The 27,303-nt window shown below is 42.5% G+C and overlaps 2 protein-coding genes across 5 annotated transcripts in view; one reads left to right on the top strand and one right to left on the bottom strand.

Moving 5' to 3' along the window:
- The window catches only part of TBC1D31 (TBC1 domain family member 31), an 87,148-nt gene extending 86,277 nt beyond the window's left edge, over positions 1–871 (bottom strand). The window contains exon 1 of one of the 3 annotated variants that reach the window (XM_070631979.1): positions 663–871. The gene's annotated coding sequence lies outside the window, so the exon portion shown is untranslated. The remainder of the gene's footprint in view (positions 1–662) is intronic. The other 2 variants (XM_070631977.1, XM_070631974.1) reach the window with 2 other exon arrangements.
- Positions 168–26,103, top strand: DERL1 (derlin 1). 2 transcript variants are annotated; one of them, XM_008540293.2, is made up of 8 exons: positions 168–1,243; positions 11,024–11,135; positions 15,793–15,857; positions 16,911–16,937; positions 17,505–17,600; positions 18,758–18,810; positions 20,272–20,382; positions 23,857–26,103. In XM_008540293.2, exons 1-8 carry the CDS (start codon positions 1,091–1,093, stop codon positions 23,993–23,995), a joined length of 756 nt encoding a protein of 251 aa, XP_008538515.1. In that variant the 5' UTR covers positions 168–1,090; the 3' UTR covers positions 23,996–26,103. The 2 variants fall into 2 exon arrangements, with proteins under 2 accessions (XP_008538515.1, XP_070488083.1); XM_070631982.1 differs by having other exon boundaries at positions 916–1,552.
- The last annotated feature ends 1,200 nt before the right edge of the window (positions 26,104–27,303 follow it).

The raw sequence follows: 27,303 nt of genomic DNA, 5'->3' as shown, positions 1-27,303 counted from the left end.
CCAGGTTCCTCTGGAGTACAATCTCCCTTGCTGCAGCAAGTTCATAAATCTAACTGCGGACTACAGGTGTGTTCCTAGTGGTCTTTATTGGATGGCTTAATTAGTTTGAAACTGTAGCACCTACGTCTGAAAACAACAGGAAAAGTTCTACTTTTTTTTTTTTACAGATTCTTTTAAAAACAAGATGGATTCTCGTCGACTTGTAATTTAAGTCCTACCTGGTGAATTAGATTAATAGTCAAGATCATTTTGCTATATCACATGCTTTCAGTTCCTCTAACATTCCAAGCTAGTTGGGGTAGACTCCACCAATCTTTGCTAGGGGCTCAGCTCAAACGTTACCTCCTGTGAGAAGTTCTCTCTGATCATTCTCATCTAAAGCAGCCATCTCTCCCTCCACTCCCACCCCGTCAACCTATTTTATCTTTATTTTTCTCATCACTCTCTGAAATTATCTTATTCAATTGTTTGTTTATGACCTGTCTATGCCCATTAGAATCTAAGCTCCAGGAGAGAAGGTACCACGATAGCTCTGATAGCCGCAGCACCCTACCTGGCACTTAGCAAAGCCCTCACAAATATCTTCCGAATGAATGAACATACGAGGAACTACATACCGTTTGTTCCTCTTTCCCCTTTAAACACCCTCCAAGTGGACTCACCTGGGTTACACTTCGGCGTGAACTCGGTGGAGGGCGTTCAGCCTCGCCATTGGCTGGAGTATTGCCGTTGCTTCTGGCAACCACTGTTTCCCACCAGTCGTGTCGCCCCCCGCCTGGCCCCGCCCCTCATCACCCCGCCCCCAGGACCGCCGAGCCTCGGCCCAGGTGTAAAAAACGGTGCTGGCCCTTTAAGCGGCGGACGTCTAGTCGACGTCGTCCGCGGCCGCCGGAAGGGGAAGTTTCGCGGCCGAACGCTCCCTCGCTGGTCCGAATTCGGTGGCGCCACGTCCGCCGGTCTCCGCCTTCTGCACGGCGGCTTGGGCGGCTTCCGCGTCGACACCTTCCACTCGCGGAGCCGGCCGCGTCGTGAGGGGGCCGGGACGGGGAGTCGGGCGGCTGTGCGCATCCTGGCCACCTAAAAGGCGAAGATGTCGGACATCGGGGACTGGTTCAGGAGCATCCCGGCCATCACGCGCTATTGGTTCGCCGCCACCGTCGCGGTGCCCTTGGTGGGCAAACTCGGTCTCATCAGCCCGACCTACCTCATCCTCTCGCCCGAAGCCTTCCTCTATCGCTTCCAGGTAACTGCGCTGACCAGCGACGGGGGCAGTGGAGACTACAGGTCCCACGCGCCCCCGCGGCGGCGGAGCCTGGACCGGCATGTTGGGGGCGCGCGGTGCTTTGTGGGATTTGTAGTGCGGTGGCTCCATCGGTTTAGGGCGGGGTCCTGTGGTCGAGGGCGAGGTGGAGGCCAAGGGGTCTGGAGCGAGGGCCTGGGCAGCTGGAGACGTGGAGATCTGGGTTTGGCCCGGTGGAAAGGGACTGATTTCACCCTTCTGTTAAGATTGTGCTCCCCGCCCCCTGCGCTTAGAGAAGGCGACAGTGGGAAGGTAAGTCTGCGATAGTTGTCTGTCTGTTGGACGCTGGTGGTTAACAGCCTGGGTCCACCAGGAGCAAGTGCTCTCTGACCTCCCTCTGTCACCACGTCGGTGGCATGTAGATGTCAACTTGCCCAATATCCCGCTGAGTTCTTCCTATGCTAATGGAAGGGTTTTTTCCCCTATAGGAGTGATTTGAGGTCAGAGGTGCAAAGAGTGAGTTTATTTGTCTGCATTTCCCCCAGGCCCTGACCTAGTATCTGGCATTGTAGTAGTTGAGTGTACGAAGGAATAAGTAAAGAGTAAATTGCTCCAGAAATGGAAGGCCTTGTTAATTTTTTAAGCGTGAGGAAACAGTCCAGAGTAACATTCCTGGCAAAAGAATATTAGTTTCTTGGAGGTTATCTTTATTCACTGGATTCTGTGATTTAAATCTTTAACCAGTGGCAGGTTAGATACTAAGATCTGACATTAATTTCAACAAATTTCTTGGCCTGTGGATAACCCTCTCCTTTCTTCCTCCTCTTCACTGGCTATGTCTTAGTTTTCTTTGCCGGTTCCTCATGTTCGTGACTCTTCAATGTTGTGATGTGCCCCAGGGGTCAGTGATAGGACCTGTTCTGTACTCTCTCCCCAGGTGCAGTGATCTCAGTTAGCTTCATGGCTTTAAATACTTTCTATAAACTGAAGGCTCTCAAGTGCAAATGTACATATTTGCAGTTCAGATCTATCTCCTGATTTCCAGATTTGTAAATACCAGTTGGGTGACTAATAGGTGCCTCAAACGTAGTGTCCCAAACCGAATATTCTTGTCCTAAATAGCAACTCCATTATTTCAGGAGCTCAAGCTAATAGTAATGGAGTCATCCTTGACTTCCCTTTCCCTCACACTCCAGTCTGGCAGCAGTCTGTTTACTGTGCTTTAGAAATATGTCCAGAATATAGTCCCTTTTCATTTTCAATTGCAAGCCATTATTATTCCAGCCTTGGTCCTTTCGATATTATCTCTAGACAGCTGGAGTGATCCTTTTAAAACATAAATCAAGTCCTGTCAGTCCTCTGCCCAGAACCTTTCAGTGTCTTCTCAACTCGATGAATAAAATCCAGTCCTTTCAGTGACCTGCAAGGCCCTCTGCTGCCCCTCTGACCTCATCTTCTGCTGCTCTCCACCTTGTATGTTAGGTTCCACAGTGGAATCTTTGCTGTTCCTTCAGCAGCTAACTCAGTCTCTGCTCAGGGCATCTGCACCTGTTTCTCTGCTTGAGGAAGATAACCATGGTTGACCTCCTTACCTGTCTCAAGTCTCTGCCCAAATGCCACCTTAATGGCCACGCCACCAATCGCCCTACATAAAATAGTACCCCTCCTTCACTCCGTCTTGCTTCCCCTTAATTTTTCCTGCTACATATCACCCTTTGGTATTTCTTAGTCCGCTTCCCTTCAGAAAATAAGACTCCATAATAACCAGATCTTTGTCTTGTTTACCACCATCTTTGTTACCTAGAATACTGCCTGGCACATAGCGGGTGCTTATATATTGGTTGAATGTGTGGAAATAATTGGGTACTTGCTAGTGCTGGGCACTGGAGATATAGTAGTGAATAGGACAGAAAAAGCCACAGCTCCCACGAAGAAAATAAGAGAAAGGCACGGGATAGTGAGTGACTTCAGGATGTAACATTGGAGAGACTGGGCCAGCAAGGTGTCAGAGAAGATGTCTGGACTGAAATCTGAATGATGAGCTAGCTTTGGGAAGGTCTGGCTCTGGGGACAACCTTCCGGGAAGAAGGAGCAGTCAGTGAAAGGCTCAGAGGCAGGTGCTAGAAACAGAAGGAAGACTGGATTGTCAAGAGTCAGCCGTGGGGATGATGATTGGTAGATGAGGACAGAGATAGCCAGTGCTGAGTACAATAAAACGAAGATGGACAGGGAGGCCGGGGCTGGAGCTTCCGGGGCTTTGTGGTTTGAACTTTCCTGTGAAGACGCCAGGAAGACTTTGGAGCCTTTTGAACAAAGGACCGACAAGATCGCCTTGACTATGATGTGGGATGGTCTTGGTCTCTGGGGTCGGGGAGAGGGAAGAATCAAGTTAAGAGGCGGGAGAGATGGTCTTTTGGACCAGGGCGGCTGTGAAGACAGAGAAGAGTGGATAGATTTGGGAGCTGGAGTGGACAAGATTGCAGCTGAATGGATCGGAAGGGTGAGTGGGTGAAGGAAGGAGGACTCAGCTGTCACTGTTTGCACGGTGCGTCAGGGAGCCCTTCGCTGAGACTGGAAATGTTTAGGAGGCTTAGGTTGGGGTCGGGGAGGATATGGATTTGAGAGTTATGTTTTGTCCACGTTAAGTCTAGAGACGCTTCTTAGGCATCCAAGTGGAGAAGTGGACAGTCGGATATTAGAATAGGATTTGGGCCTGCAGCCAGATTTGCATACTGTTTTCTGTTTCTTTGCTTTGGTAAATATTTGTTGACTGAGTGAATGTTGTACACTTTGTGCCTGGTGGCATGTTGGGTAATGTGCATGCATGCAGAGCAGTCGTTGTAAATCAGTTTGTGAGGAGGACCTGCTCCAAACTGGCTCTTTCACCCTTCTTGCAAAATCTTGCTCACTTCTGTAGTCAGATTAGTAAAATAAGAAAGCTTTTCTAATAGACTACAGGTGTATGTTAAAAAGGGGTGACCGGATTAGAGTCATTGTTTGCGTCATGCCTTTCCTGGTTTTCCCATCTTCCTTACGTTGTTTCTTGAGGGCTTGTTATCCTGAGACTGGGGAGAAGTTGCTGGAGGCAGGACGGTGCACTGACTGCCCAGATGTGAAAAGGCCAGTATCTGCTATGCCTTCTTTTTGCTACTCGACCCCTACGCCTTCCGGACAAGTATAGCTTTCAGACCCACCTGGAGGAACTTGTATGCAAATGAAGCAGTTGAAAGAAAACCTCCATCTTTGAGGCTGATGTGCGAGACGACAGCTTGTGGTGTGTTTTCTGCTGGAGGCTTCTCTTTCCCTTAGAAGCTGGATCTTTACCAGCTTAAAAAATTGGGGATGATTGATTTGGAATTGTGGATTCATGTTGGAAGTGACAGAAGTTACTTTTCCTCCGTATCTGTCAATTCTCTGAGTAGCTTGTTGGTTTGGAACTCTGAAGTTTAAAATGTTATTTTCTTAGTTTGGATAGGTGGAAACATAGGCGTGTGTTAAGATTTACTATCCTGTTGTCCACAGTTCCTAGTCGCTCACGTCTAGCACGCATCAATCAAATAGTTGACAGTGATGAAATGTGATCATATTGGTCCCTGATTAACTAGAAGAGGGGGCAATTTCCTGTTGCCCGGCTGGTTTCTGAGATTATGTCTCCCAGGGCTGCCTGCATGGAGATATTTCATTTCTTTGGACAAAATAACATCTCCGCCTTATATCTGTACTGTGCTTCTCCATATGTTGTTGCATTCAGCTCCCACAATCATCCTGAGATAAGTGTTACCCCAGTTTATAGACAACTGTAGTTTCAGTTTCTATTTTGGTGAGTCGAAGATGGTTCTAAGCTCTCTTGTTTAACTCCTTTGCATAATATCTACCAAAACACATAGTTGTGTTTAGCAAAACATTTTTGAAGGTGATTTTTTTCCAAATCAGTCATAGCAAATAATTTTTTCTTTTTTGTTAGAGTAGAAAGACCATGGGATTTCAAGGTGTTGAGTCATGTTCTGCAGGCCTGGCTCAGCCCCTTACTCAGTGTATGCCCTTAGGCAAGTTATTTATCCTTTCTGAGCCTGTTTCTTGACCTAAAAATGCAGATAATTTGATACCATATTAACTCTGCTCTAACTCTGTTGGTTATAAGATGCTCTATCAATTTAATACAACTTTTTGGAGGGGGAGAAAAGTAGAAATTACATTAAATGAATATATTGATTGTAAGACACATCTTAATTTTAGAAACACAAAAATGAGCATCTTCAAATTGAGGAAATATGTTATCTACTTCAGGCCTCTGTTATATAAAACTCAGGAGAAATGTTTGTAAAGTGCCCAGTAAATAGACTGATAAATAATCTATTAAAAAATGATGCCTATCTTAATTTATTAGCTAATGATAATTCCTGCCATTACTGCCTTTTCTCCTTGGGCAGTAAGATTCTCATTTTAATTTGTAATTGAAATTGAAGTGTAACTGCTGGATTGTTATCCTACATTGCCCCCTTAAAAAGGCATCCTGACTTGAAACGGGAAGATAGGATCTCTCAATTTCTCTAATTTGTTTCCAGGAATTAAAAGAAATGGCACTGACCAAATCTGTGACCGGGCCTCGCAGTCGTATTTGCCAAGCTTTTGCTCATGTTTTCACATTTAACCCGATGACAACAACCCTAGCAGATTGATTTAAGAGTGTATTAGGGAAGAGAGACGTATACACATTTAACCGGAAGAGGAGTGAACTTGGTCTGTAGGCTGAGCAAGGAAGTAGCCTCAGGGTCTGCATTTAGAACTTCAGTGGCTGGTGTTTTGCTGTGTGCAGCTTTCACTCTTCCCTTAGCGGTCCCATCCACCTTAGACAGTTGTGCTGTGCTCTGCAGATAAGGTTAACCATTAGATCATAGCTTTGTTTTCTAGCTTTTTATTGGGTTACAGTATATAAGCAGGAAAGTGTGTGTGTTATATATTTATAGCTTGTCGAAGTTTCAAAAACTGAATACCTATACATAACCAGCACCCATATCAAGAAATAGGACATTACTGACACCCCCAGAATCTTCCTTCTGGGCACTACCCCCTCCAAGGATAACTAATGTCTTGACTTAATACGCTAGATTGTTTTCGCCCTTCTATTTACTTTCTATAAATGAAATTACACAGTGTATGTATTCTTTTGTGTTGAAGCTTCTTTTTAACAGTGTGAGAGTCACTCAGATTGTCGCATGTGGTTATAGATTGCTCATCCTCAGATTCTTTCATTGTGTGAACTGACCACCATTTATTTATCCATTCTGCTGGTCAGGGGCCTTTTGAGTAGTTTCCAGTTTTTGCTATAATGAATAGTGCTGCTGTGAACATTCCAGTACGTGTCTTGGTGAACACAGGTATGCATTTCTGTTGAGTATATACCTAGGAGAAGAACTGATGGCTTCTCCTAGCTCTTTTAAAGTCCTCAGTTGAGATTGAGTGTCTTTCATTTGTTTTTCTTGCTTACCTTGTGTGTCCAAAAAAAAAAGGCCACGCTTTGCTAGCATCAGCATTTGGCATATGGGCGCTCATCTTCTTTTTTTGTTTGGTGACCACTGTAGACTTTCTTAACTCCAAATCAACCAGTCCCTATTGTTTCGGAAAAATCTTTGTTTTTGGTACTTTAAGAACCCCGCTGTAGACTCTGGATGGCATTTGTCATTATTCGGTGTTTGTAAGTAGCAGATTGTTTGGGAGATTTTACTTCAAGGATGGCTGCCACCCGCTCTCTCAGTGGAAGCTGGTGGACTGGTAGCTAAAGAGCCATGTCTTATGCTTTTTGAAGGCCTTCTATGGGCTCCTTGCTTTTGTGAAGTGAGGAACTCTGGGCCGATTACCTAAACTCTAATGAAGGCCCAGCTCTCCTCATGAAAGCACTGGGATGACTATGGTTCTGGCCTTGGCATTGCTGTGGGGTTAACACGAGATGCTTCCCTCCATGCTCTTGTCTGTCTACAAGTCCCGGGCTTTGGCTCTGCGCCTGGCTACCTCTAAAGGGATCTGAGAAGGCTTTCCAGGGTGAAAAGTGCCTCCCCCACTGCCTGCCCTGAGAATAAAAGCTGTTTCCTCATCCTAACTATTTACTTACAGGAGGTAGGGTGGGGATTTACCTGGGTGCCTTCAATGGGGATTGCAGAAATATGTTACATTGTGTCTTTCTGAAGAGGTGACCTATGTCCTGGTGTTTTCAAATTATAATTTTAAAGTAATACAAAAATAACATTAAGTCTCTTAAATCAATGAAAGCAAGTATAACTCAAGGGTAAACTTAATGAACGGGTAAAATAAGTGAGGTATTTTGACAGACACTGATTTCCAAAGCACAGGTGCACACTGTGGCTAAAAATAGTGTCGTGTCGTCAGTGTTAGTGAAAAATGTAGTCTGAAAAGACTAAGGTTTCTCTTCCAAAATCAGCCTTGAGTAACTTAGAGGAACAGGAGAGTAGTTTAAAATGTGAATTTGTAAAAACCAGGTCAGTATGTGTTCCCTAAAAGATTATGATAATCATACACCCACACGTATATATTTTTTTAAGCACATTTTTAATCCACTTTCTTAATTCCAACCTTTTACAAAATCTGTGAGATGAGGAAGGCGAGAGTCATAGGACAAATGTCACTGGGTAGTTGAACACGCAGACCCAGAAAGGTCCAGACTTTCCCAAGGTCCTGTGGTTACTTAAGAGCGAAGGCCAGGGCTGGCTTCCTTCTGGTCTTGACTCCCAGTGCTTTTCAGAAGCAGAGAGAATCAGGGTTATACTAGTGTAGTAGTACTGAGAATTTCTACTAATTCTAATTGTACTGCACAATAATGATGTCACTTGTGAGAGGCAAAGTAAAAACAGGGGTTTAGTATCGTAAACCCTGGAGTCCACCTGTCTGGGATAAAATTCTAGCTCTACCACTCACTTACTAGCCGTGACTTAACCTTTTCTCATCTATAAAACCCACCTCCTGAGTCACTGCATGTAAATGAGCGGAATAGCACACTATTGTTTTTTTTTTAAACTGTTAACCAAAGTAGGGCATGTATTAGTATATCATTCCTCTTTCACAGATGGAAATTGAGGCTCAGAGATGATAACTTGTAAGCTAAGACTTAACTCTAGGTCTTCTCAGATCATTTCCAGTGTTTTTCATTAGACTGTACTATTTCTATGATAAGGTTGTGAACAAACCAAAATTAATTTGAACCTCTTTTGTTTTACTGGTTTAAAAATATAGGGTTCTTGGAAAGTCACTTTTTGGGTATATAAAGTGCATTTTCCTTCGCCGGAAATTAAGCACTGAGGGTTACATTCCTATAGTATTTGGAGAATGTGACTTGCCAGCTGTGTGTCTGGCCAGGCCCCGCAAATCGTGTCCTCCATTCCAGCCACACCCCAATTGTTAGCAATATCCATTCGTTTATTGTGCTCTTGCAATTGTTTAGAACTTTGCCCTTGTTTTTCCAAGACCAAACTTCCCCTACCTTGTGCCCCACTCTTTGCTGCTTTGAACAACCTACACCTGTTGGGAACTCCTTGATGCAGGGGCCATCGCTTTCACGCTTGTGCAATAAGACACACAGCTCTCAAGCCAAAAACCAGCCTGCTTGCATTTCCAAAAGCCTAGAAAGGCCATCTGCTTCAACCACTATTATGGAACATTGTTCTGGAGGTACTAGCCAGTGAATTAGACAAGAATGGAATGAGATACAAAAGTTTATTTACAGATAGAGTTGTATACTTGGAAAGCCCAAGAGGCTCAGTTTTCAAATATTACAAACAATAAGATCATTCAGCTTTGCTGGTCGGGTATAAAAAGAGGTAGAAAGCAACAGTTCTATAGAAAACTATAAAAGCTATGAAAGACTTCTTCCTGGCTGGAAATTGTATCAATATCACAATGATATCATAAAGATGTCGATTCTAGTTCCTTTAGAAAAATAAAATATTGAGACTAGCCAAGAAAATTGTGACAAATGTGTACGAAAAATGGGAGGGGGATTATTTCATTATGTAACTTTACCAGATATTAAAACATTATAGAACTAAAAGTTATAATAGCTTGATATCAGTATAGGAATTCAATTCCAAACTGAATAGTCTAAAAGTAGGCCTTACTATAAAAGGGAATAAATATATGATAAAAGTAGCTTTTCAAATCAATGGAGAAAAGATGGGTTACTCTGTAAATAGCATTGGGAAAACTGAGTCTAGAAAAATAAACGTCGAATCTCTTCCTTACTCCTTAGATGAACCAGGAATGTACTACAGTAAAACCATGAACACTATATTCTTGGAGTGGAGAAATATCTTGTAAGCATGATAGATGATGGGTACATTTGCCTACATTAAATTAAACTTTTACATGTCAAAATACAGCAAAAATACCATAAAAGCCTAAGTCTAATGACACACCAGAAAATATTTGCAACACTGAGAAAGGGAAATTTCCATAATATATAAAGAAAAGCAAATCTAGCAGAAAAATGAAGAAAGGAAATGCTAAAGTTTTAAAAAATGTGATTGGTAAATGTAAAATACACTAATGGTTAGGGTGTAGAGAAAAGACAGCGCATATCTGTATTTTAGAAGGGAGTATAAATTGATTAAACCTTTTGGTAGGCATTTGGCATTAAATGTGACTATCTGTTGATCTAGTAGATTGGCTCACAGGATTTCATCCTACACATAAATGTTTAAAGAGGATATTCTAGAATATTCATTGTGGTATTGTAACAGTTTACATGAATTTTGGACATCCACATAAAAGGAATACTGTGTGGCCAATACAAATATTTTGTCAGGGGAATGAAACAAGATATAGAACAGTACAGGATAAGGAAGGATGAAAAGGACTGAATAATAGTAACACATAGTGTAATTATTTGAAAGAAATACAGGGGTGGGCCTGGTGGCATAATGGTTAAGTTTGTGCACTCTGCTTCAGCAGCCCAGGGTTCACAGGTTCAGATCCCAGGCGCGGACCTACACACCGCTGGTCAAGCCACGTTGTGGCAGCATCCCACATACAAAACAGAGAAAGGTTGGCACAGATGTTAGCTCAGCGACAATCTTCCTCAAGCAAAAAGAGGAGGATTGGCAACAGATGTTAGCTCAGGGCCAGTCTTCCTCAACAAAATAAATAAATAAAAGTTATTTTAAAGAAATAGAAGAAACTGCTCTGTTGCTAGAAAAAGAACTGGGAGACTGAGGGTGAGGAGAGAGGCTTACTTCTCCCTGTAGACTTTCCTGTAATTTTTTTTGAGGGGGGGGAGGTTAGTATTGTAGTGTCATGTATCCACAATGCCTAAATAGCACAGTGGTTTGAATAAAAATTCCTATTTTACTTCTACCTTTTGACTGTAACATTTTTTGACAAAGTTTGTCATCTCAGTATATTCTTTTCCTAAATAGAGATATTACTGCACTGTTGGAAATTGTCTTTGTAATTCTTTTTTGACAGGCTTGACTGTATGCCTGGTCCCAGTAAAGACTAACCATATACTTCTAAAGTTTTGATTTTTTCCCAACTTGTTTCAAAATACTTATTGCTTATTTTATAGTGTCATTTTATTCCATTGATTTGCACACTGATATGATTGTAGCTGATGTGAACTTTTCTGCAGTTGTTTTCTTGAATTCTATTAGTGGTGTCCCTCTGCTGGCTGTCATCATTGAGGAGAATGTTTTGCAAGGGTTAATTTTGTTTAGTTAAAAGAAAAAAATTAATTAGGTTTAGAAAAACTAATGGCCGTGTTTCTTTTGATTTGGACAGATTTGGAGGCCAATCACTGCCACCTTTTATTTCCCTGTGGGTCCAGGAACTGGATTTCTTTATTTGGTCAATTTATATTTCTTGTATCAGTATTCCACACGACTCGAAACAGGTATGTTGTCCGTAGTTGTTTTAAGTATTGTTTCTGTCTAACTGACTAATCCATATGTTTACTTCTTGGAGGAATTTTGAGGGCAGTTAGTGTATATAAGGAAATGGCATAATGACTGGAAATGGTCAGTAGGTAGTAACTATGGCAGGATGTCCTCGGCACTTAGATTATTCCATTTTTAATCCTCCAAATATCATCATGAGGTGTAAGTAGCAGTGTCAGCATTTTATAGGTGAAAAAAATACAAGACCAGCGGTTTACCCATCTTGCCCACGTTCTTAGTGTCTGAGCTTTGTATCTCTCACTTAATTTGACATCTCACTCATTTCTGTCACACAACAGTCCTTGTCCTTTGATGCACAATTGGGCTGAAGTATATATATCTCCAGGGTGGGGATTGAAAAACACTGCTTCATGCAATTAAAAGCCTAGGCTTATTCTCTGTTACTGAAACAGTCGACTTTAAGATATATAGCCAGGATTGAATAATATAGTAGTTTATCAGATGTGACTACCTATATGATGCTATGAATAAGCTTTTTTATGAAAAATCTTTTCATAAAAATTTCTTGCTGAATTGTTATTTATTTCCTACAATACCTTATATGCTGTTCTGAGTTGCTTATACTGAGAAGCAATAAATTGATACTGCTGTGTCAAAATGTGAGTATAATTTTGTTAAGCCTAAATGATTTTGAAAAGTTGGCTGACTTCAAAGACTTTATAAACCTGTGGGCTGTAAGCTCAGGATGGAGGATTCTGAACCACCCTTTAAATCATAGTCAGTTGGAGAGTTGCGAATCAGTATCATGACTGTGGGGAAATAGAAGGATGGGCCTTTGGTGTCAAATATAATTTTTCCTTAAATTGGCATTTGCTACTAGGTGCTTTTTAAAAAGGAAGAAAGCATTATAGTAAAACAAAGTGTCAGATCATAGACTTCTACTACAGGAAACCTATTTCCATAGTTTTGTAGAGGAAGGAAAGGGGATTCAAGGAAGTAAAGTGACCTGTCTGAGGTGAAACTGACAAACAGGACTCTCACCACCATGTCAGGGGTTTGAACCTTAAATCTGTCACAATGTGTGATTTTCATGCTCCCTTGTCCTGGCTGGGCCTGATTATGATGTTGAATTGCTTAGCGATCTCCCCCTCTGATATAATTTAATTGAGGATAAGTTGTTAGGGTAGTTTTTTTTTTACATCAGTAGTGAACTCTAGATTAAACATGGGTGATCCATGACCCAATTTTTAAGAATTTTATTATGGAAAATTTTCAAACATATACAAAATAGAAAGGTTAATGAATCTTTTTTATTTTATCGAGATAAAATTCACATAACATAAAAACTCACTGTTTTGACCATTTTAGAATGTATGATTCAGTGGTCTTTAGTATATTTGCAATGTTATGCCACAATCACCATACCGATTTCAAGGCATTTTTCATCACCCCTCAAAAAACCCAAAGCAGTCACTCTCCATCCCCTCCCAGCCCCTGGCAACTACTCATCTGCTTTCTGTGTGTGTGGATTTGCCTGTTTGGAACATTTTATGAGTCCTTTTGTGACTGGCTTCTTTCACTTAGCATGACATTTTCGAAGTTCATCCATGTTGTAGCGTGTATCACTATGAACTCTTTTTAACCATTGCTCACCTTTAACCATTATCTTATACCCAGTCTTATTTTATCTATATCTGGGTCTGTCCCCCTGCCACTGATAATTTTAAGCATAATGTCAGACATGTATCATTTCATCCATAAATATTTTAATATTTACCTCTGAAACACAAGGACTTAAAAGATAATCATAATACTATTATTAAACCTAAATTACAATAATTCCATGATCACTTTTTATTTGTAAATTGTCTTCTCTTGGTTATTTAAAGTCTTTGAACCCATTTACTCATCCCTACTATCTGGTCAGGTAATGTAACTGATTTGTCATACCTGAATAGTGCTTAAGATAAATCTTTAGGATTACTAGGCCATTGATCTCTTTCATTAGTTCTAATTCTTAGAAGTTGCCCCCTATTCCTTACTATCCAATCACAGAGCATTTTGAAATTCTAGAGCCGAGAGGCATTTTTCAGAATAGTTTTATTGATATGTAATTCACATACCGTACAATTCCACCCATTTAAAGTGTATAATCCAGTGGATATTTGTAGAGTTGTGCAATCATTACTACAGTCAATTTTAGAACGTTTCATCGCCCCAAACAGAAACGCTGTACCCATTAGCATCCGCTCCCCATTTCTATTCAATCTCGTCCTCCCCCCTACCTCTTAGGCAACCGCTAATCTACTTTCTGCTTCTTTAGATTTGCCTATTCTGGACTTTTCTTATAAACAAGCTCTCACAATCTGTGATGTTTTGTGACTGGCTTCTTTCACTTAGCATAGTATTTTCAAGGTTCTTCCATGTAGCCTTTTGTATCGCCAAGTAAAACTCCATGGTATGAAATGATGACATTTTGTTTTTCCATTCTTCAGTGGATGGACATTTGACTTGTTTTTATTTTTGGCTGTTATGAACACGGCTGCTATGAACAGTCATGTAGAGAGCAACTTTTGAGATCTTTCCATTTAAATAAGATTTCACAGACAACACAACAGTGGTCTGGAGAGGTGGCGACATGCCCCAAAGGTCACAGAGCCGTTGGAGATAACACAGCTCCCACCGGAATCCAGTTTACTGGTTCCCTGTCATTTCTCCACCAGACAGCCTCAAGATAGCATTTTGACAAAATGTTTGCCACCTGCATATTTCCCTGCTTGGCTAAATTAAGTATATAGCAGTGTTGGCTTATTTATAAGGTTTCTGATTTGAACCGGAAGACTGCAATTTGAGACCAGTTAATTTGTAAATTCCCAGTTGGAAGCTTGACAAATAATAAAGTCCTATAGTTTATGTGATTACAAGATTTTAAGTATTCAATCTAAAGAATCCTTAGAAATCACAAAGCCAAAAGCACGTCAAAAGAAGCACAACTACTGGGGTGCCGGCCTGGTGGCGCAGCGGTTAAGTGCGCACCTTCTGCCTCTCGGTGGCCCAGGGTTTGCCGGTTCGGATCCTGGGTGCGGACGTGGCACTGCTTGGCAAACCATGCTGTCGTAGGCGTCCCACATATAAAGTAGAGGAAGATGGGCACGGATGTTAGCTCAGGGCCAGGCTTCCTCAGCAAAAAGAGGAGGATTGGCAGTAGTTAGCTCAGGGCAAATCTTCCTCAAAAAAAAAAAAAAACAAAAAACCCAAAAAAAGCACAACTATTGATAAAATTCAGAAATTGTGTTAGAATTTCAGCTCTGATTCATCATGGTGGTCTCCTACCATTAAGCATCCTTAATACTGTGGCTAAAATGTGTCTTTGAGGGAGAAATAAGGGAAAGAAGGAGAGACTTTTGCTAGAAACCTTTTTTCTTTTAGATAAACTTTTTTTCTCTCTTTCTGACACTTGTTAGGATAAGTGGTGCATAGGTCCACGCCTGGGATCTGAACCTGTGAACCTCAGGCCACCGAAGTGGAGCATCTGAACTTTGCCTTTGGGGCATGTTGCCACCTCTTCAGACCACTGTTGTCTTGTCTGTGCGACTTTGCCACCGGCCAGCCCAGGGTTTTTTTTTCAGTTGTCTATATGTCATGTCATTGCGATGGGGCAGAGGGGAGGGAAGGCGCCTTTGAGCTAGAGTGACCTTCCGGTCGTCGGTTTCTTTTCTCTGCCTCTCTTCTAATCTTCCAGCCGAAGGCGTGAGGAGTCATCCTTAGAAGGGAGAGCTGGGCTGTTGTTGATCATTCTGCCCAGCAGTAAGACAGAGGCTGGGGTATGGTATAGTGACCAGAGCGTAAGCTAGTTAGTAGACTTCACGCCGCTTTTAACAATCCACGTGACTTGGGTCATGTCATTTATTTCCTTATCTGTAAAAAGAGGGCATTGGTCTTTCCATTCCTACCTCGCAGACGTGGTATGAGGGTTAAGAGTCAAAGGCGCTGGAGAGTTTCAGTGTCCCCTACTCCCCTCCATCATTTTCCCTTGCTGGAATGTAGGCTCCTGGAAGATGGAGACTCAGTCTTCTCCGTCAACCCAGTGCTGGACTAAGTGGTAGAATGTGTATGTGTGTGTGTGTGATAATAATAATAACAACAACACAACAACTCTAAGTACCTCCCAGCGTAGTCATGGTGAGGGGACACAATGGCAGGCAAAACAGACATGGTTCCTCCCCTGACAGAGCTTGTGGTCTGGTGGAGGGAGAAGGGATTAACCAAGTAATCCCAAATATGTCATCAGGTCAGTCATGATGAGCGCCATGAAGGGCAGTCCGACAGGCTGCGAGGGTCTGCAGGGGGTGGGGTCTTGGTAGCTGTGGAATTGACTGTGCTCCCTTTGGGTCTGTTTGGCCTGTGCTGGTCAGAGCGTGGTACTTGCTGGAATTCAGTCAGGAGAGCACAGGCTAGCGTTGATACTCAGTGACTTCGTTCAGGGCCCTGTTGCAGACACGGTTTCAGATATTTAAGAAAATTTACTTTTTTTGTGGTTTTAAAATATTCTCACTTTTGCTTTCTCTGTAAGTTTTTCAAATGTTTCTCTACCTACAAGTTCATTTGTTCTGAAATTCTGAACCATGATGTTTGGCTTGTTTTCGTTTCCAGGAGCTTTCGATGGGAGGCCAGCCGACTATTTATTCATGCTCCTCTTCAACTGGATTTGCATCGTGGTATCCTTCAGTCTGTTGTTTTGGGTCAGAAATAAACCATTTTTTTTTCAGGTTTGGGGACATAGCCAGTATTCTGTACAACATTTCAAATTACAGTATTTGCTTCTTTGTTTACTATAGTTAATAATTAAGAATAATTAAAGTTCTTTTTAAAAGCTAGTAAGTCACAGAGCTCTTGAGTGATGCATCCTCTTGCTATTGCCTTTGTGGGATTTTTCCACATTTGGTCGAGTTTTATTACTGTTCCCCCCCTTGTTCCCAGCTCTCCGTGTTCTCATGTGTGACAGCTTGTTGGCTGCAGCACAAAGAGATTCTGTGCCATGAGACAGCTTTTGAAATCTGTGGTCCTTATCAGAAAATTAATTTACAGCCAACATCCTTTCCCGGCTTCATTGCCGTCCCTGTCTTGGGATCCTAAATAGCCATTCGGTCCCTCCCGAGGTACCCGGCTCCGGGAAAGGACACAGCCAGTCTCTGCTGTGTGTCAGCCGCAGTTGTGAACAGCTGTCCAGCTGCGGACCATTACAGATGGTGAGGGCAGCACAGGGGCCTTGATGGCTCATGTCCTGTGCAGGGATGGTGAGCTCAAAACTGCTTTGAGGCTTAGCTGTCATTGAAACTTGGCGCAGAGCCAGCAAATGTGGCAGTTCGGATGCCCTTTCCCCTCCTTTAAGAGAAGAAGAAAGTAGTTTTGGACTTCAACCCTGCTCTGGGGCCCTGGGTAGAGTCATCATTTGTTTCTGAGGGCACAGGCGTCTCCATCTTCTAATCGAAGGAGAGCTGCTAAAATGCAGCGGTGAGGCAAGGAAAGAGGACACGAGGGGACCAAACTGAGTCATATGCCGAAGCGGTTAATTTCTGCCATTTCCTAGTCATCGTGTAGTCTGATAGGATATTCATAATGAAGATTATTAGATACCTTTTGTGTTCAGGGTTGCCTTAAGCAACCTGAGCTATAGAGAAGTGTGTTCCTTTGGAACACTGGATTCAGGTTAACTTTCACTAGGTGCAGAAGCCTTTGTTCATGTTTGATCTTTAACTTTATACACCAAGATCACTGGCTTAGCAATGGATATGCAAGTAAGTGTCCTTTGAAACTATCTGTCTGCCCTTTTATATGTTTCCGATTTACTGTTAGTGGCCTTTGACTGAAGTTTACATTGCATTAACTGTGTGGTTCCTTATGTGGTATTTTGAAATGATGGAATTATAGCTGTTTTTACTTTGAAGATCTTACATGAGTTATCTAAACCATTACTTTTCTTGCACATTTCTGGCTTCTTTATTATGTTTGAACATTGAGAATAATGGCTGTCTAGTATTTTCTATGCATGTATGTGGATATATATTTTTTGAAACTTGAGAGTATACGGTAAATAAAGCTTTATTGCCTACTTTTTTCAAGAAAACAGATTTCTGAATCCATCTAAAATAATATTGTGCTATATTTTATTATAGGATTTTGTAGCACACATTGTATGATCAATTAAATAAAAGGATCAGTGTATATTTCTGAGTTGAATTTCTTTTTCTTTTTGAATAGCCGTGTGAGAATTTGTTTAGGGGGGAGGTGAAAAGAATAGCGGGGTCACGCAGCCTCTGAAGTGCTTCTGGAACCCTGTCTTGATGTGTTGCGTTCTTTTGCAGTTGCTGATGATTCCTCTGATCATGTCAGTACTTTATGTCTGGGCCCAGCTGAACAGAGATATGATTGTATCATTTTGGTTTGGAACCCGATTTAAGGTACTTCAACCTAGTTGGAAAAATTTCCTGTTCATTTGTCTCTGCAGAAATCCCTCTTCAGTCCAGAGGTGTACTTTCTGACTCGTCCAGAAGAGGTCACTGCAGAGCAGTATTGCATAGGCAAGCCCCTCCTCCCCTCAGTCCCTGTGTTTCTTCAGCCAACCCCGAGCCCTTTGCTGCCTCTTCTCACTCCCTCTGTACTTCAGGCCCCTCCGGTGTGTCCCTGAGTGATCTGCGTATGCATGTAGTAGAGGAGGGAGCTCACGTGGAACCTGCCCTTTTCAAATCTGTTCTTACCACTCCCTGTTATGCATTTTACACTCTAGCTAAAATGGATTGTTTTTTGCCCCCAACACTTCCCTTTGTGCCTTCTCCCACAATTTTCCACCTGTGACATCTTTTCCATTTTCTCCCTCCTGTAAATCCTACCTGGTCTTCCTGTGAGTTGGGACTGAACACATTTCCTGCGTCTCCTTCCTGGAGTTAGTCTTGCCTTTGGGCTCCTGCAGTACTTTTCCTCCTCTTCATGGCACTTGCTGCGTTCTGCCTTCAAGCTGTTTGTGGATAACCCTTTCTGTACTAGTCTGGGAAGTTTTTTTGCAGTTCCTTAGCTCTTGGTTTGATGTCTTAAATCTGGTAAGGGCTCAAATGTTGAATTTATCTGGAGAGCTGTCTTATTTGGGAGAGTTTTAGTTCAAGATATCAGTGTGTAATGAGATAAAAATCCAAAGTAATTTTGTGAAATACGTAAAAGGAGAACCTAAAAAGATGGGATATTGTTAGTTTATTGGTAGCAATTTGCTGGTTGGAATCTTAATGTGATTCTGTCAAGGACCATGTTTTGATCGGCATCCGCAGGATACTCATCTCCTTTCTGAAGCTCTTTGTTAGTATTAATTCAGCAGGGCATGTATTGTATCTGAAAACTACAGGCAAAGTCCTCTGTCTCTCCAGTTACTAATATATGAATGAGTATAATTTTAGATAGGACGTTATAAGTACAGTAGGACTGATGCTAGATTGATCCGAGAAAGTTTTGCAGTGACTTTCCAAAGGATTTATAAAAAACCCTCAGTGTATCATTACGCACTCCAGCCCCCTAGCAACTGTATCCTCTTTAGGTGTGGTTATTCATGTTTGTGTATATTCTTTCCTAGGCCTGTTATTTACCTTGGGTTATCCTTGGATTCAACTATATCATCGGAGGCTCGTAAGTGATGTTAGATTTGTTTAATTAGAAATTAATCCTTGGAAGACTTCCATTATCCTTCATCTTCCTTCTCTAGTTAGTCTTTATAAAACTTTAAGAAATCTTGGTATGATGTGTTGGAACCTTATACGCAGGAAATAATTTTGTTTTGATGTAATTGATTAAATTGCAGGGCTTTAAGAACATTTAGCGCTGAATGATTGTTTTTTTATTAGCTTGTTACAGTATGCTTCCATATATGTGTTTTTGAATAAATATTTCTTTCTGAATTCAGAAAGCAATCCAGATTGAGCAAACGTAGACCTCATTTGTGTCTGAGCTGACTCTTCCAAGAACTGTGCATAAAATTACTGTTTTTATCCTTAAGGCATTTCCAGAATGCCTTGGAAGCTGCTCACTAGTCACAGAAATGCAAATTCTCAGATGGGAAATAGTTTTGTAAGTGGTTTGAAAGTATAGAAGTTTTGCCAAATAGGGTCAAATTTCTAGTGTGGAATTAGAACTGAGACTTAGGAAAACCTTTAATGCATCCAGTCAGAATTTTAGAAGGAGGGTATCAAAATGCAACTATTCCAAGAACTCCTGTTTCTTATACTATACAATATTTTTCATGATTTAATAGATTTTAATAATACTCATTCTTATTGCGTCTGACATATCTGCTCTGTATGGTCCTACCTTCTACTGCATATTGATAGGGAGAAATGAATGGATCGAGCGAACAGACTATGTTTAGATCAGAGCGAGTTCTGAGCTTGGTAGAGCTGCCCTGCCACCCACAGGGGCAGAGTCTGGGAGAGGTGGCGAATGTTGACCTGTCCCCGACAGAAATTGTGCTGCGGGCAAAGACAAAGAAGGATATGTACCAGTAATAGTGGGTCTAGAAAACCTTGAAGGGGCCTATATGTAAGCTAGGGGAAAAGTGGAGAAGGTCAGTGTTTACTTGAGGATTACAAGGTGACCCCTGTGATGTCTTACACTCAAGGACACAAGAGGCAAGGGAGAAGTGCTGTGGCTCTGGGAATAAGGGACAGGCCTTATTGTGCCTCCTTTCCTCACTCCCATGCCTCTCTCTTGCCTTCATACTTGCCCATGCTTTGCAAATACAGTATTTATGACTGAAAGCATTCAAAAACTTGCTTTATGACTTTCCCAAGTCTTGAGGCAAGAAGAAACAAAAAACAGTATTTTGAGGATGAGCTGGGGCTCGAAAGAGATGTCAGGGGCAGCTGGCCATGGAGAGCACAGACCCCATTGGTCCAGCAGGACTGATTTCCCTTCTCCCTCGGAATGCGTTTGCCACTCAGACTACAAAAGGGCTCATTGTGGGGCTGTCACAGACTCTGGGGCCCAGAAGTGGCCTACCATGAAGGATCTCTTTCCTGTGCTATTAGTGAAAACTTGCTGCATCCCACTTGACTGCTTGAATGTCCTTAAACTAATTTGTCTCTCTGTTTGCAGGGTCATCAATGAGTTAATCGGAAATCTTGTTGGACACCTTTATTTCTTCCTAATGTTCAGATACCCAATGGATTTGGGAGGAAGAAATTTTCTCTCCACACCTCAGTTTTTGTAAGTGGTTTTTCTCCTCTCATTTCATAGTCATTTTACTGCCCGTGTTCTTAAGCATCCTGATAAAAACTCCATAAGGGGTAGGATTTACCTCTATGTAAATATTTGTTAATAAATATATGTAGATGTTGCTCTGGTCACACAGGAACAGGAAGCCAGGGGTCGAAACCACAGCTCAGTCTTTTCATGGAGCCCTTGGGGCCAGGGGTGCTGACAGCTAGATTCAGGCATCACAGGCAGCATTTCAGCTGCTGAGCGGGCGGGGCACCTATACGCAGCTCCAGTATGCACAGCTTGGGCCAGGATTACAGGCGTCCAGGTTTACCTAAGAGTTTGGCTGAGGAGGGGGCGAGGGGGGTAAATTAGCTCATTAGTTAGCAATTTAAAACATTTTTATATTAAATATTACAGACCAGAATATTTATAGGACTTTTCCAAGTTAAAATGAGAGACTTGCGGTGTGTGGTCCCAGCCCCCTGCGGGTGTGTGCTTGTTCTTTCTCTCCTTGTGGGGTTTACTCAGGTGAGGAGGCCGAGGGCACAGCCTTGGTTCTGAGACAGCCTTGGGCTGGAGTCCCATTCCCCTCATTTATCAGTTTTGACTTGGCGAAAGTTACTTAATGAAACTTCCGAGTGTCAATTTGCAAGTCTGTAAGTTGCAGGGAACCCTGTCTCCCCGGATGGCGGGAGGTCAGGTATGCTGTTGGCAGCACAGTAGCGGGAGCTCAGTAAGTACCAGCTCTCAGCCCCGTTCCCAAAGTTGGGGCTGGAGTGGGATTTTACGAGCCAGATGAGGTGCCGACACACTTAAGCGTGTAAGCAGCATGACCATTCTGTCAGTGAAGCAAAAGGCTGTTGAAGAAGGGGCCAGTGAAATCACCATCTGGGTGTCGCAGCCTGCCTGACAATCACGCCTAATCTCAAGTTAGGGAGATGCAATAATAGCTTGCATTTAAAGGCTTAAAAAAAACCCAACCCTTTCACATCTTGCTCATTTTAATGTTTTGCAGTTTATCATTGTTCCAAGGGGTCCATGAGGGTGGTCAGACTTGAGTGGGCACCCCCTTTATCGGTTGGGGGTAGGTTTTTGAAAGACTTTTATTGTGAAATATAATAAACAGAGAAGTACAATATTGGTTTTTTTTTTTCTTTCTTTCTTTAAGAGCATAAAAAGAAACTTGTTTCTCTTCTGAGCCTCAAGTTGCCTTCAGGCTAAAAAAACAAATGACCAATCTGCTTTCTAATTATCAAAGGACACAGTGACAGCAGGCTTGGAGTTTTGATCTGGGTTTATCAAGTCGGATGGCAGATGCATCAATTAAAAAAAAAACTTGGTGCTTTGGGGGGCAGCCAACAGTTATTTTACTTTAAATGGCCATGTTCTGACTTTAATGGCTTGGAGATATTTCTCAATTGTGGGCAACAAAGTGTACAAGATTCTAGTGGCAAAATCAGAGCGTGCTGCAGCCCGCCTTCCACTTGGGCTTTCTCTGCTGGTGGAAGCCCTTCTGTTAAATTTTGCATAAAGATCAGATGACAAAATGTAGCTCCTTGCAAAAGCAGTAAGTGCTTTGAAATTACCATAAATTTTTGTTGATTATGTATAATTGGGTGTCTTTTTATACTAATTACTTGCATTTAATTTCACTATCCATTTAAGCAGTGGAGATGGCTTCCATATTGTCTTACATCAAGAGGCAAAGCAAGACAGCCCTAGCGTTGCCTTTTTTTAAGCGTTCTATTTTGTTACCTACTTTAGGGGAATGCTGTTATGCTAGAATGTCATGGAGGTTGAGAAACCAGTGCTTGAAAGTGTATTTTGATTTAAAGAGAATGCTATATTTGTTTAAAAAGGAAGATGTGAGTTAGAGAATTCTAAGATGTATCACTGCTCTGCATTCCATTTAGAAAAGCAGACAGATCCTCTTCTCTTCCATATGCAGTTATTCTGTTTAAAACGGGTTTGTTGGGGGCCGGCCCAGTGGCGCAGCTGTTAAGTTCGCACGTCCAGCTCCACTGGCCTGGGGTTTGCCAGGTTGGATCCCGAGTGTGGACCTATGCTCCGCTTGTCAAGCCATGCTGTGGCAGGCATCCCACATAAAATAGAGGAAGATGGGCATGGATGTTAGCTCAGGGCCAGTCTTCTTCAGCAAAAAGAGGAGGATTGGTGGCAAATGTTAGCTCAGGGCTAATCTTCCTCGGAAAAAAAAAATAAAAGGGAGTTTGTTGTTTTTTTGGGAGGGAGCATGAAGGTATCAGGGGTGATATAAACAAATGAGGGTTCCAGTCACTAAGGGCTGTCACCCAATCACGCTCTGTGTGTCCCTTCTGAAGCAGAAGTCCTGTGGTGCAGTAAGTGGGGCAGGGGACAAGCTCCAGAGCCAGGCTGTCTGGGTTTGAAGCCTGACTGTTACTTTAGAAGATCTTGGCTCAGTCTTGCCTCAGTTTTCTTGTTTATAAAATGGGGTAATCGTAGTGCTCATCTCATAGGGTTGTTGTGAAGAGCCGGTGAATTATAAACACACAGTGCAAGGAAATGCCCCATGATACGGTTGCACTCTTTGGCTTTTCTCTGTGGGCGAGTCATCCCTCGTGGTCTATTCTCAGGGCCGTGAGCGCTTTAAACAGGAGGATCAGACCATGGGCTCTGCCTTCAAGCACAGTTTTAAACATTAGGATCTGATAAGTAGAACAGAGTTAAACGCATTTGCAGTTTACTAATGATCAAGGAAGGGAAACAGTTGGAAAAACTGTTGAGAACATAGACTTGGGTGTAAGTTTTCTTGGCTGTTTTGTGACTCTTAATTTGTTAATTTGTAAGATGGGAAATCAGCTGACCTTTCTGGGCCCCGGCTTTCCCACCATCTGTGAGGTGGAAAGAGTGCAGTCCGAGGGTACATTGTGAATATACTTTAAAATGTTCCCCGAACTCCAAGACATGAAGCTTCCTTCTCCCATCTCCCCTGTGGATGCTGTGGAACCCAGCTGCATCGTGGAGACACCATGCAGGGCCCAGACACACAGGCTGCGGGTCTGTCCCTTGAAAATGAATTTATATTGTACCCTTTGATCCAGTTTGATCTGTATTTAGATATACCAAATGCTGTATAGGTGGTTCTCTTTCTGGTTATGGGGCTCATGGGTATACTATTTTTGTTTCCATACTGTTTTGCATGAATTGCTTTTATTATCAGAAAAAAAATTGTTGGAGGGTGAAGTTAGCTGAAAGCTTAATAAATTTAAAAAACTTGAAAAGCGAGTGCCTTCTGTGGTCAGGACTTTGAGCTAAATGCTGAAAAGGCAAAGTTAAGTAAGACATTGTCCTCAGCCTTTCATTGGCCACAGACTAATATAATTCAGTGTGACAGATGCCATGGGAACAGCAGGAAAGGAAGATGGGCTCAGTGGTCAGGGAATTGAGTGGAACTGACTGTGTGCCCTTCTCTGCCCTTGTTTTCTCCTCTCTCTGCTCCAGGTACCACTGGCTGCCCAACAGGAGAGGAGGGGTATCAGGATTTGGTGTGCCCCCTGCTAACATGAGGCGAGCCGCCGATCAGAATGGCGGCGGCGGGAGACACAACTGGGGACAGGGCTTTCGACTTGGGGACCAGTGAAGGAGCGGCCTCTGGCCTGCCCACCACCGCTCTGCTCAGATGAAGTTTCCTGCCAGTGCTGGGTGTACTTAACAACCGAGTTCTAGCTAACGCTGTTGGACCCGACCCGCACTGAATGTAGTCTTTCAGTACAAGACACAGTTTTTTAACTCCTGAAGAAAAATATAAGTGTTCCTCGAGTTTCACGATTCTTGTTCAAGTCCTTACTGCTCTGAAGAACAAATGTCACCTCTGCAAATCTCAGAACCAACTATATTTTTTGGGGTCTTCTCTTCCTTTTCCATCTGAATAATGGGTTTTGGCAGGTCCTGGTCTGCTGGCACCAAGCTGAGCATCGGGTTGGGTCACCAAACCCTTGTTGAAGGGACTCTTACCTCTTTCTTGCACACGTCTCCTTCCTGCTTTTCCCTACTTCCAAATTTGCAGCTAGAGGAGGGTGCCCATAAAATGGTTCTGCTTTTAACAAGCTCTCTTATTTATTGACTTTTGCCAAGGCTTGGTCACAAAGAACTTGTTCACACCGTTTTTTACCCCTTTGGTGGCAGAACGGTACCCATAGGGGAGAAGACTGGAGCAGCAGATGAAGCGCGCTCTCAGCTTTTGGAATTGCTAGGACCTGATATCAGTTGCAACCATTTGCCACGTCTTCAGCCGTTTTTATTAAAATAACACCACTGAGTCAGCGAGGGCCGCAGATTGGTATTAATGGGGCATGAGCATTGTCGCTAGGCATTTTTTCCCTAAGTTGAGTGATCAAAACTGTTGTGGAGTTGCATCTTAGACTGGGGCTAGGGTTAAACTGTGCTGGGCATAATCCCTTTGCATCTCACGTGTGGGGCTTTCTGGCTTTGTGTGTGCCCAATGTAGTTGGGTTGTGTTGTCCTAGAAGGTTCCAGATCACATTTGCCACAGGGAGATGCTCTCTGAGTGGCACCTGGGTATCGATTCCATTTCATTCTCATTCTGGATATATGTTTATGGAGAAGAGTGGATGGGAAAACCTATTTAAATTGTCTGTTTTTAAATCCCCCTTCTCCCTTAATGGCTACACGCTTCTCTTAATTGTGAGGAAAGTGCAGCTCCTCTGTACGTAGATCCTATTTTAAGAGCTAATATAAGCACATCTAAGTGAATCACACAATTTTGGGTTGTAATGACTTTAGAATCATTTGTGGTTGAGGGTCCTTATTATTTTGAGTGGAGTGTACGAGTCACGAATGTACCTCAGCCCAGCTCAAATACCCACAACTCCTTGTCCCAGGTGGGCTTTTTCCATCAGAGCTAGGCTTGTCACCAAATAAAGTTTTTTGAAGGCTGTGATGTTTCACACAGTTCTATATTTTGTTTTTCTTCTGAAAGCAGACTGCTAGGGAGCAGTGTCGAGTGGCTGCCATGCTTTGAGTCACCTGAAAAGGCTTTGCACATTTTGGTCGATTTCTTTTCAGGAAGCATTGTGCACTAACAGGATGACTATTTCTGCCCCACTCTTAAACAGTGATGTGGGTTATCCTAGGAAGTGGGGCTTTGAAAACAGCTTATTTCTAATAAAGTTTGTGTGTACCTCTCCATGTTTAATTTATGTGATAACATAGGTGGGGAGAAGCTGAATCTTAACTGTCATACGTTCTGCTGTTGACCCGTGGCCACAATAAAATTGACTTGTAAAGTTTTAGAAGCCATTATTCCTGTTATGTCGCACATGCAGTCATTGTACTGGAGTGGGAACTCACTGTCTGTAAGAAGAATCTCATGGTAAGTGAGCCAGGCTCTCTCACACCCTCAGCAACTCCACTGCCCGAGAGCGGTGGTTTTTCCAAAGGTTATAAGTATTATTTAGAATTCTTCAGTTCAAGGCAAAGTGTTCATTAAATTCTTCCTCTTAAACGTGTTTAGGAAGCCGATGATTTTATTAAGCTCATCTGGATTACCTATATTTTTGGAATCATTTTAGCTAAGCAAGCTATTTGAGATTTGATTGAGCAAGGTGAGACATGCCAGTGGATTCTCTTTATGAATGAAAAAAAAAATCCTTATTTTGTATAGAGAAATTACCTTTTTGTAACATCCTTTTTATTGGTAAAAATTGTGAATTAAAATGTACAAGTTGACGGTTGTCTGTCGTAAATTTCCACATTCCTACTCTGCCTCCTCTTTTAGATACCGCGTACTTTATGTAACCAGTCTTGGGCGTTTAGGAGTGTCCAGTATTTGTTGCTATTATAATGACACAGCAAACATTTTTGCAGGATTCATTCTCGAAGCAGAATTTCTGGATTCTCATTTTAATGAAGCAGGATGTGTCAGAATATTGGATTGGGAGTCATATTTGATTGTGGCGTGTTTTATGGCATTTCTGTGGCTTTCACCCATGGGTCTGAGTCCTGGAACCCTCCAGAATTAAGTTCCCTTGCCATATAAGAACCCACAGAGACTGGAAGGCAGATGCCATGACATCCCTGAGCCTTTTTTACTTGAGGGTGAACCACCCAAGTTTGTATCCCAGGCCTTAGGCAGGCCCTCTTCATTTATCACAAGGTGGACCCATGAGATGGAGCAGGGCTGTGCACCTTCTGTTACTGGAGAAATACTGGGAAAATAGCAACGCGATCCTGCTTATTTCAGAGGATGGCACATTGCCAGTGTCGTCATGATCTAAGCTGTTTTCTGAGTAACACTGACTTCATAGATGATGTTGCAGTTGCCAACTGCTTCATTCGTAGGCCACTCTGTCTCTGGGGTCCCTTCCCCTTTTAAATTTTCAGCATTAACTTAGTAACAAGGCTTAACCCTTGGGAAAACGTTCTCTCTGCTTCGACTTTTCACTCTCCATGTCTTAAAAGACTGGGCTGAGAAAACGTGTGCTTCGTGGCAGTTTACTGGTTTGCTTTCTAGAGTGGCTCTGGAGATTTTAATTGGAATTGGGGGGAATGTCATGTCATGTCATGTCATTCCTTATGTGTATGGTTTACGCCCAGAATGCATTTCCATATGCTCCCCTTAGTCGCATGCCTCTGTTCCTTAGGGTGGAGTCCCCTTCTTAGCACACCTGGCTGTCGAACTTCATTGTGACAGGTACTTTACAAATAAGTCTCCAAAGTATGGTTTCCCCGTCCAGCTATACCTGAGAATCACTTGGGGCTTTTAAAAAATGCACATTTCTTGCATCATTCCCACTCTGCTTATTTAAAGTTCCCAGTGATTCTGATACTCAACAGGGTTTGGGAACCAATGTTTAAACGAACTTGTGAATTAGGTAGTAGTATGCCCATTTCCAAGGTAAGGAAACTTAAGACTCAGAGAGGTTAAGT

Source organism: Equus przewalskii, chromosome 8 (assembly GCF_037783145.1).
Source record: "Equus przewalskii isolate Varuska chromosome 8, EquPr2, whole genome shotgun sequence".
NCBI classification, from domain to species: domain Eukaryota; kingdom Metazoa; phylum Chordata; class Mammalia; order Perissodactyla; family Equidae; genus Equus; species Equus przewalskii.
This window is presented reverse-complemented; position numbering and strand designations above follow the sequence as displayed.

Excerpts from the sequence above, each read along its gene's own strand:
- DERL1 (XM_070631982.1), top strand. The coding sequence starts at position 1,091 with ATGTCGGACATCGGGGACTGGTTCAGGAGCATCCCGGCCATCACGCGC. Across the intron at positions 1,553-11,023 it reads GAGAAGGCGACAGTGGGAAG|ATTTGGAGGCCAATCACTGC; the intron begins GTAAGTCTGCGA and ends TGATTTGGACAG. Across the intron at positions 15,858-16,910 it reads TCAACTGGATTTGCATCGTG|ATCACTGGCTTAGCAATGGA; the intron begins GTATCCTTCAGT and ends TTATACACCAAG.